This window comes from Palaemon carinicauda, chromosome 2 (genome assembly GCF_036898095.1).
Source record: "Palaemon carinicauda isolate YSFRI2023 chromosome 2, ASM3689809v2, whole genome shotgun sequence".
NCBI classification, from domain to species: domain Eukaryota; kingdom Metazoa; phylum Arthropoda; class Malacostraca; order Decapoda; family Palaemonidae; genus Palaemon; species Palaemon carinicauda.
This window is the reverse complement of record NC_090726.1, coordinates 7,172,329-7,183,401: the sequence shown is the minus strand read 5'-3', so window position 1 is coordinate 7,183,401 and position 11,073 is coordinate 7,172,329. Positions and strand designations below refer to the sequence as shown.

At 36.8% G+C, this 11,073-nt stretch overlaps 1 protein-coding gene across 1 annotated transcript; it reads right to left on the bottom strand.

Moving 5' to 3' along the window:
• Positions 1–3,417: 3,417 nt before the first annotated feature.
• On the bottom strand, positions 3,418–10,020 carry LOC137615040 (macrophage mannose receptor 1-like). Its single transcript, XM_068344675.1, has 10 exons — positions 9,915–10,020; positions 9,246–9,404; positions 8,852–8,969; positions 8,408–8,614; positions 7,964–8,057; positions 6,635–6,760; positions 5,810–6,072; positions 4,465–4,558; positions 3,981–4,103; positions 3,418–3,481 (listed from the first exon to the last, which is right to left on the bottom strand). The coding sequence occupies exons 1-10, from the start codon at positions 9,951–9,953 to the stop codon at positions 3,454–3,456; spliced, it is 1,251 nt and encodes a 416-aa protein (XP_068200776.1). The 5' UTR covers positions 9,954–10,020; the 3' UTR covers positions 3,418–3,453.
• Positions 10,021–11,073: the final 1,053 nt, after the last annotated feature.

Sequence of the window (11,073 nt, the reverse complement as noted above, 5' to 3'; positions counted from 1 at the left end):
TTGTCAACAAGAACATCAAGAACTCTGTACTAGGTTGCCTCCCAGTTTCCAGCAGGGCCATTTCCATCCGCCTAAGAGCAGCACCATTTAACACCACAATAGTACAGGCCTATGCTGTGGAGGCACTCTACAGTCAACTCCAAGAAACCATCGACAAAGTGGACAAAATGGACATACTCATCATCCAGGGAGATTGGAATGCGAAAGTGGGCAAAGACGCACTGAAGGACTGGAAGGAATTCTATGGCCCCTCGTGCAATGACGTGTTCAATGAGAGAGGACTACGACTACTAGAGTTTGCCAGCTACAACAATGTGGTGCTTGCAAATACACTCGGTGAGCACAAGGCATCACGACGCTGGACATGACATGCACCTAATGGAATCCACCACAACCAGATCGACTACATTCTTGTACAAAATCGGTTCAGATCGGGGATCAAAAGAGCTACGACAAGAACTTTCCCTGGTGCAGATGTCGGTAGCGACCATGATCTGGTGTTTGTGAACTTCAAACTCAGGCTGAAGACAATCAAGAAGCCCAAGAACACCAGGATGAAATTCAACCTGGACAGGTTGAGGGACCCCAACATCGCAGAGTCCTTTAAGGCAACAGTTGGAGGGAAGTTTGCCCCACTGTTAACGCTTGAGGAAGACCACACCGCGGAAATGCTGACAACTCAATTCAACAAAGTCATGATAGAGTCTGCAAACGAAACGCTTGGAAACGTTTGCAGGAAAACACAGCAATGGGTCACAGATGAAATCATGGATATGTGCGACAAAAGAAGAGAACTGAAAAAGAACAAGACCACACCCACCGGAGCAACAGAGTACAGAGAAATCAACCGCAAGATAAGAAAAAGCATGAACCAAGACAAAGAAGATTGAATTGGAAAACAGTGTACAGATATTGAGGAAAAGCTGGAGAAGAACAACAGTAGGCGAGCGTTCCAAATCGTGAAAGATCTAACAAAAACAAAGCAGCACGAGTCAGTACCATCCAAGACAAAGCAGGGAACTGCCTCACGGAAGAAGAAGACATACTCAAAAAGGTGGACAGAGTACTGTTCAGACCTTTACAACTACCAGACTAATGGAGATCCCAATGTAACATCATGCCACAAATCATCTAACAACGACGACTTCCCAGTACTGAGAGAAGAAGTGGAGGATGCGATCAGATCGCTAAAACATGGAAAAGCTGCAGGAGTAGACAACATCCCTGCAGAACTTATAAAGCATGGCGGAGAGACAGTGACTGACATCCTCACTAGCATCTGCAACAAGATCTGGCAGACAGGTGAATGGCCCACACCCTGGACACAGTCCCTCATCATCACGCCGCCCAAGAAAGGCAACTTACAGCAATGCCAAAACTATAGAACGATTAGCCTTATCAGCCACGCAAGCAAAGTGATGTTGAGAGTCATTCTGAACCGACTGAGACCCCAGGCAGAAGAGATCATTGTCAAAGAACAAGCTGGGTTTAGAAGAGGAAGGAGCACAACGGAACAGATTTTCAATCTTCGAGTTCTGTGTGAGAAGTACAGCCAACACCAGCAAGACATCTTCCACGTGTTCATTGACTACATAAAGGCATTTGACCGTGTATGGCATGATGCCCTCTGGGCCACAATGAACAGGTACAACATGGGACAAAAACTGATACAGACGATCCAACAACTGTACAATAAAGCAACCAGCGCGGTCCTTGCCCAAGGCAAAATAGGCGAATGGTTCCACACTTCAGTAGGTGTCCGCCAAGGCTGCCTTCTGTCACCAACCCTGTTCAACAGCTTCCTTGAACAAATTATGACAGATGCACTCGAAGATCATGTGAGCACAGTTATTATCGGAGGACAAACAATCAGCAACCTTCGGTTTGCTGATGATATTGATGGCCTGGCAGGGAACGAAGATGAGCTGGTCAACCTCGTGAAACGTCTGGATGAAACATCAACCAGATACGGAATGGAAATCAGTGCTGAAAAAACAAAGCTAATGAGAAACAGCGACGAACCAATCACAGCAAAAATCGTGGTCGGTGGTCAACAACTTGAAACAGTCCAACAATTCAAGTACCTTGGTGCAATCATCAGCCAAGAAGGATCCAAACCAGAAGTCCATGCAAGAATCGCGCAAACAATAGCGGCGCTAACAAAACTGAATCCAATCTGGAAAGACAAAAACATCGCTGTCAAATCCAAATTGAGACTATTGCATGCCCTAGTCATTTCCATCCTTCTGTATGCTTGTGAATCCTGGACACTGACGGCAGAGCTACAGAGAAAGATCCAAGCTGCAGAAATGAGATGCTTCAGACGAGTGCTTGGCATCTCGTACATTGAGCATGTCACAAAGGAAGAAGTCAACAGAAGAGTGAGACAACACTTAGGACGCTATGAAGATCTGCTGTCCACAGTGAAGAGGAGAAAACCAAAATTGTATGGCCACACAACAAGATCAAGCGGCCTGTCCAAGACAATTCTCCAGGGAACAGTTCAGGGGAAGAGGTGAAGGGGGCGGCAGAGAAAGAGGTGGACCGACAACATTGCTGAATGGATAGGAAAAACCTTCGGCCAGACCCAGGCACTCGCACACAACCGTGAGAAGTGGAGGCTCCTATTGCGGTGTTCCACCGTGCACAGCCCTTACGATCCTGGTGGATTATGGGATCGGTAACGAAATATCGCCTGAAACAGCCTGCGATATTCAAATTTTCTGGATTTTTCCATATCTCCTCTGATCATCAAGACATATCGCCCAAGTGTGATCCCAGCTTAAGTGTGAAATATTGCTCTCTAAATATATTTATGTATGGTTGACTATTTTCGACAAATCTAATTCTTATGTAACGAAGATAGATTACGTATCTGTACCATGTTTGTTTTGTCAATAAACGACGACTATTACTATATATGCTTGACTGTGTGATTGGTAGTGTGTGTGTGCGTACATCACTGAATGTTTGATAAATACAATTCATTCACCGTTTCGCTAGTCGGTATAAGAATGGACAATTAACATGACCTACTCAATAGAATTGTCATGATACTGATCTAAGGTCTAAGAACGATAGATTAAACTCAATAATATTATAGGCTTTAGTTACAAGTAAAAGTGCATACACATATCATGCATATAAAAATAAGTTAGTATTAACGTACATGTTCATGGAAATACATACTGATAAATATATACATATAAGAATATATATTTATAAATTGCATATGTTGAAAAGGGTTTGAAATGAAGTAGTCATACACTTAATTAATTGCATCTATATTTTCTTTATTCAAATTGTAGTATTACATGAATTTACAGGTATATCAATTTTGACTCTGAAACAAGAATTATTTGTATACCAAAAGAATCAATTAATTATGGCACCATTATTATTATTTTTTTTTTTTTTTTTTAAGAGAACAATAGGCCAGTTTGCCATCTGGTTTCACTCAGCTGGGCGTTCACAGACGTACCTGAAAGAAATAGAAATATAGATAATTCACAAGGCTATCTACAAAAGTCCCTTAAAATAGCAGTATTCACCTGTGATTTGTTCACATTTGCAATACCTCAATCTTCTTTCTTTCCTACTGCTACCCCTACATTAAGGGGTCGGTTCCCTGATGCGCCCTCCCCAATGTCTTCTATCGAAGGTATGCTCATGTAACAGCTCGATATCTTATCTTATCTTAACAGAGGAGTTGATGGTGAAGTATTTTATTCGTTCTAGAGTATGATCATGAATAAATATTCTCAAGACATATACTTAACTTATGCAAATGTATTGTAATATCTAATATCCGATTTGATATATTAAAGCGAATTGTGTTTGAAACAGAAGTGCTTTGAATGAATCTCTACTTCTAAAAGTTTCCATAACTGGGAATTTGAATGTTAGTGACGTTAAGTACCCATAGAATCAAGTGGACATTAAGAGGTACTTTCATATAACCTTTGACCCAAAGCACCAACCTTCGTTCGTTGGCGCAATCTTCGTCGTTCCACGTGTAGCCGAAGGATTTCTTCAGCTCAACACAGTCTTCAGAGCCTCCGAATCCCAAGATGTTGCCGTTGTTGGGTTCCCCAACTTCCCACCTATGAGAAATCAGTGAGAATTAAAAGAAATTTAGCCACAATAGAAATGAACCCTGTTCCTTTAGTTGGCCGTCCATCTTATATAGGCAGTTTTATAGCGTAAGTGAATGTAAATAATTGCGAAAGGATTTATTGATGGGTGTGCAGGAAGATTTCATTCTTTTTTATCTGTAAATAAATGCAGATAGCTAAAAATAATTGATGAATGTCAACCATTTTTTTCGCTAAATAAAACCAGAGTTGCGAAAAAAAAAAAAATACTGATTCTAGTTTCTGGTGAACTAAGTAATAAGTTCGACATTGAAATATTATCATTATCTAAACTACGTAGAATATCATCTGACAACTGATTTGAACTTACTTGGTGAAGGTCACGTTGCTTGTGTCATCCCAAACAAAGACGCCCTCGTTCTCCAAATCATTCAGACCAATCCATCCACTTGCATCGAGAAGACCTGAAAGGCGATTAATAATACATCAGAAGACGTGAAAAGCTATTAATGGATTAATAATACATCATAAGACATGTAAATGAAGTAATGGATTAATATTCCATCCCTCTGAAGATCTCTCTAACCTTATATTTATGTATGATTGAATATGTATGTTGGTCTACATGCATAACTAATACATATAATACTTTAAATTAACGTGTTCATCAATACAATAGTTATTTGCTGAGGAAGAAAAGTCTTTTGCGATGTTCTGAAACTTCATAATTAATTATAAGGAACTCATTTTTGCCACTTACCCATCCATTTTCTATCATTATACGAGTCTTCCTCGACTTACCAGCAACGAAATATTGTTCCCTTGCCACGAGAAAATCCTCTTCCCTTGCCAGCGATGAAATAATGTTCCCTAGCAAGGCGATCTCGTTCCCATACCAGCAGCGAAACCTTGTTCCCTTAGTAGATATGAAAGCTTGTTCCCTTATCAGCAATGGAAGATTGTTCGCTAATCTTGTTCTCTTGCCAGCGATGAAATTATGTTTCCTAGCTACAAATTCTTGTTTCCTTACGAGTTACGAAATCTTTTTTTCCTTAATAGTAACGAAATCTTGTTTCCTTTAAAAGAAACTAAATATTGTTCCTTTATAAGTAACGAATTTTTTGCCCTAACCATGACGAAATCTTGTTCCTGTGCCAGCAACGAATTTTTTTTTCTCTTAATAGAATCGAAATATTGTTCCCTTTCCAGCAACAAAATCTGGTTCCCTTGCCATCACATAATTTTGTCTTTATGTAACGCAATCTTCTTCCCTTACCAGCCCCGAAATCTTGTTACCATTATGGCAACGGAATCTTCTTCCCCTACCAGCCACGAAATCTTGTTTCCTTATTAGCAATACAATCTTGTTTCCTTACCAGCCACGAAATTTGGTTCCCTTAATAGCAACGAAATCGCGTGACCTAGCAATGAAATCTTGTTGCTGTATTAGTATCAAAATCTTGTTCACTTATTAGCAACAAAATCTTGTTCCCTTAATTGCAACGAAATCCTGTTCCCCTAATTGCAACACAATCGTGTTCCCTGACCAGCAACGAAATCTTTTCCCCTTAGCAACAAAATCTTGTTCCCTGGCAACGAAATCTTGTTCCCTTAATTACAACACAATTTTGTACCCTTACTAGTAACGAAATCTTGTTCCCTGAATAGCAACGAAATCTTGTTGCTTTAATTGCAACACAATCGTGTTCCCTTACCTGCAACGAAATCCTGTTCCTTTTCATTCTTGATAGAAGCAAGAGTGGCGCCAAGAGCAACGCAGGCATCATGGGCCCCTTGCCAGGTCTCCTGATCTTCACTGGCCATGTAGCAGGAGAGGTCGCGTTGCTCCCATCCATCTTGGCATGTAGGAGGAGCAGTGGTGGTTGTTGTTGTAGTTGTAGTGGTGGTAGTAGAAGTAGTAGTGGTTGTTGTTGTTGTGGTTGTAGGTGCAGGCTCGGCTGGGGTGCTGCAGAGGAATCTATTTGGGGAAAGAATATAATGTTTTTATTTAACCTTATGTTTTGAGATTGATGGGTGACCATTTGTCACGAAGTTATTTTATGGAACTCTTAGTTGAAAAAAAGACTATTTTAAAAGTACTTCAGCAAATCTGCTTCTCCTCACTGTTACATGCGTTATGTTTTACATAACATTAAGAGATTGAGGAAATGAAATAGTTTTCAAAATTTGCCTTTTTCGGGTTCCGTGCAAATGGAAATTGAGACACTAACTCTGGAGCCTAAACTTTGGTTAAATTAAATTTACAAAAAAAAAAAAAAAAAAAATTGTTTGCACATGAGGCATAAATAATATTCTTGCTTTTTTTAGGCGGGAGATGTGGGGGTTCCTGTAGTGAAAGTTATTCAAGTATAAATTGATATCCTGTTTCTATCCAAGTCTTCCAATAAGTAAAAGTTAAATGGAAATGTCAAAAGGGACTGTTTTCTGATCCAAAAGTGTCTTTGATCATTGGTGACTTAAAGTTATAATCATGTTAATGTTCTTTACTTGTAGACATTGAAGAAGATCGCGTATCTTACCTGTTTTCTTCGTCACAATTATCGTCATTCCAAAAGTAATTGAAATTCTTTTTCATTTCGGCACAATTGTCTCTTTCTCCAAACACCCAATATTTACCGTTGTTGTCTGGTTGTCCATCAGCCCAACTGGAAATAGGGAAAATTACTTATAACAACATAAACCAACGTTTAGTAACATACGGTATATTTAATTTAATTTCAGTAAGGTATATTATTATTATTATTATTATTATTATTATTATTATTATTATTATTATTATTAATTTCAGTAAGGTATATTATTATTATTATTATTATTATTATTATTATTATTATTATTATTATATGTTACGCTACAACCCTAGTTGGAGAAGCAGGATGCCGTAAGCCCAAGTGCTCAAACAGGGAAACATAGCCCAGTGAGGAAAGGAAATAAATAAACTACAGGAGGAGTAATGAACTATATAGAATATTTTAAGAACAGTAAAAAAACGAAGATAGATTTTTCATCTATAAACAGAAAAAAAAACAGTAAAACAAGAGGAAGATAAATAAGATAGATAAGTGTGTTCAAGTGTACCCTCAAGCAAGAGAACGCTATCCCAAGAAAGTGGAAGACCACGGTACATAGACTATGGTACTAATCAAGGCTAGCGTACAAAGGTTTGATTTTGGATTGTCCTTCTCTTTGAAGAGCTACATGCCATAGCTAAAGAGGTTCTTCTACCCTTACCAAAAGGACATTAGCCACTGAACAACTACAGTGCAGTATTCAACCCCTTGAGTGACGCATTGTACGACAATCTCGGTGTTTTGAAGTGTATGAGGACAGAGAAGAATGTGGAATGAATTGGTCAGACTATTCGGTATATGTGTAGGCAAAGGAAAAAGGAGCCATAACCAGAAAGAGGTTTCCAATATAGTACTGTCTGGCAAAACAGTATATATAATTACACACACACATATATATATATATATATATATATATATATATATATATATATATATATGTATATATATACATATATATATATGTATATATATATATATATATATATATATATATATATATATATACATATATATATACATACATATATATATATATATATATATATATATATATATATATATATATATATATATATATATATATATATATATACACCTGGTAAATTTGGCTTTTTGATTATTTGCACTATTTAGTGAAAGTTTTTAGTTTTGACATAAATACCAGTATACAAGATAATATCCTACATATTTGATATATTTGTATGTTTTTTCTTGCAACTAATAGAGTAAAACATAATACTAGCAAAACAAAAGAGTTTGAAGTAACTGTCTCCTTACTTGGTATAATCAAGGGAACTTCCATCAGCCCAGGTAAAGTTGCCTTCGTCCTTCAGGTCATTAAAACCAATCCAGGTGTCTGAATTCAACTGACCTTGAAAAATATTTTAATTTGAGTAACTTATGTGCTGGAAGTATTTGATATACATAATTGAATAAATGGTCGAGTGTATAGCAAGAAATTATTTTTAATTAAGTAAAATTTCATGAAGAGTTGAGTACATAGCAAGAAAGTATTTTGAAATGAGTAACTTATGTACAAAGATTTTAATCGGTATAGTGACATGAAGGGTTGAACATACAGTCGGAGATATCTTATTATATCGTGATTAAATGAACTGCATGTTTTATCTATATTGTAAAATTGGTGAACATGAAATAATTAACAAAATTAAAGTTTTTAAATGCTAGAAATAGGTTTTAATACTAGCATCAACAACTTACTAGCAATAACGGCCTGCTGAAGCGAAGAAGACAGAGTAGCCAGCGTTCCCCCTTGGGCGTTGCAGAAGTCTTGCCCTTCGGTCCACTTCCCTTTCTTATCGGACAAAAGGAAGCAAGTGGACTCGACCAGCGTCCAGCCGTCCTTGCAAATGAGTCCAGGTGTGCTGATCACAGGAGGAGACAGGCAAGTGTCCTGGCGCGTAATCTCTGCAATCGAGGAATATGGAACTATTCCTTAGTGATCCAGATAGTGTTGATTCATATAGGACAGAAATGGTTCGATTGCAATGCAAGATTGTAATCCTTTCAAATGCTGTCTTTTATTTTTTTTTCTTTCGCCATCGTTGGGATGTTTACAATTTTGATTTATATTCTTAGGGTGTGAAATTTCTTACTCTATAGATAAAAAATAAACTATTAAGAAATCAGAAACCTGGGACTCACCTGAAGGGACGAGGTCACAGGAGGTCAGAAAACCTTCGCTAAAAGTAAGCTTTACTCGGAGACCAAATTCTTCTTCCAGCTTTGGGATACGTTTCAGAAGGACTCCAGTCAGCGAATTCTGGAAGAAGTTCCCTTTATTCATGGTAGAAAATATATTTCCAAAACAAAGACAAAAAGTTCCGAGGAGGAAAGAGAACATAAATGCATATGCTGAGATGGCTATTTTCCTTCAGAGAGACATATTTACAAGGTATAAATGGAAGGACAAAGGTATACACTAAGAAAGAATTATTTCAACTCTTGCATGATTACAATTCTCACTGGTACACGCCTCTTGCACAAGAAGCAAACGTCACACGAAAACATTGCATAGCAAGATGAAACCATCACAAACCTCAGCCTTGAGCTTCTCTGGATTACATCCCAGCGTTGGCAGGGCCTCCCTGGCAGCTGGTCCCTCCGGGTACCTCAAGTGGAGCCTTGACTGGATCTTCAGTGACAAATCGTCTTTCAGGTAATGGACTTTTCCAGAGTTGGTCCGACCTAATCCGACCTGACGAGAACAATAAAATATTTCCTATGATTTTCTATCTACAAGTGTTAGTTGAACTGGTATCCAGCAGGATAAAAATACATATACCCATGTTGAGGGCTTTTCTTTCAAGTGGAGATAATTTAAAGGAAACGCAGTAAGTTATGTGAAATTCACTGATATTATAAAAATCGGAAAATAAGTAAAAATTAAATTTGAAACTTTAATCCTCAAGACGGCAGAGAATGGAAAAAAATATTTAGTGAAGCACTACATTCAAATGTCTAAATTGAAAAAGAGTTCAGCTTAATTTCAAAACTGAGATTAGGAAGAAAAACCAAATTACAAATACAGAACTCGGAAGAAAAACCAAATTTAAACTGTGGAGGAAAAAACAAATTTGAAGCTCGGGAGAAAAAAATGTTTGAATTTCTAACCTTCAAAACTGAGATTCGGAAGAAAAACAAAATTACAAAAGAAAAACAAAATATTAACTAAGAAAAAACCACATCGAAACTGTGAAACTCTAACCGTCAAGAGAGAAGAGAAGAGAACTAGTTTCCAAATCATGGCTGCTGCTGCGATTCCTCCCACAGAGAGACTCGAGAAGGCCAGGGACGGTGAGCGAGTGACTCCAGTTAGGAACTAGCCTCTATATATATGTGGACGTCCATGAATAGATATTATTCAATTTCTTTTGGTGTCGAGGATGTCATCAAAGGTAATTGAAAGAGCAAGACTAAGAATAAACAGTTTGCCCCTTTGCTTACACGGTAAACCGATTGCGCCAAAAGACTTGGGTAAACAAGATCTATAATTACTTATTGACAAATTAATCATGCCACCATGTTGAAGGCCAGACTGCTTACGCATCCAACTTTGAATAGAATGGTCTCAAAGGAGATATGGAGGTTTCAGCACACTATTTTCTATTCCATACATTCAGTGTATTTGTTTTCATATCAGTTAAAATACAAAAACGAAATATTTTTAGGTATTTCATTAACTATTGGTGTTTATATATATATATATATATATATATATATATATATATATATATATATATATATATATATATATATATATATATACAGTATATGTGTTTATGTATATTTATATAAAGTGTATATATATATATATATATATATATATATATATATATATATATATATACACAGTATATCTGTTTATGTATATTTATATAAACTGTATATATATATATATATATATATATATATATATATATATATATATATATACATTCATACACACATACATACAAATAATGTATGTGTGTATGTGTTATTACGGCTGGCAAATTACATAACCTCCCGAGTTCCAAACGCACTTGTTATTTTTTACATAAGTCTGCTATTCTTGAAAATTAATACCCGAGCTCTGAGAAAATTATGCAACTCCCAGACAGCAATTTATAAAAACACCGTAACTCCAAATGTCCCTTACGTACCCTCAAAACAAAACTGGGTGATTATGTAATACTATTCAAAACTTCCTCTTACTTCATTCTTAGGGAGGGATTACGAGCAAGTACTGTTAAGAAATATGGGTGATCAAAAAAATAAACACTACAAAAATAAGTATATTCTATAAAAAGGTACAATACTTATGCAAAAAGAATTAACTCAAAAATTAAATTACTTTAAAATACATTATAACATCACTTGTTTCA

Excerpts from the sequence above, each read along its gene's own strand:
- LOC137615040 (XM_068344675.1), bottom strand. The coding sequence starts at position 9,953 with ATGATTTGGAAACTAGTTCTCTTCTCTTCTCTCTTGACG. Across the intron at positions 8,970-9,245 it reads CAGAGAAGCTCAAGGCTGAG|AATTCGCTGACTGGAGTCCT; the intron begins GTTTGTGATGGT and ends AACTTCTTCCAG. Across the intron at positions 4,104-4,464 it reads AGCAACGTGACCTTCACCAA|GTGGGAAGTTGGGGAACCCA; the intron begins GTAAGTTCAAAT and ends GATTTCTCATAG.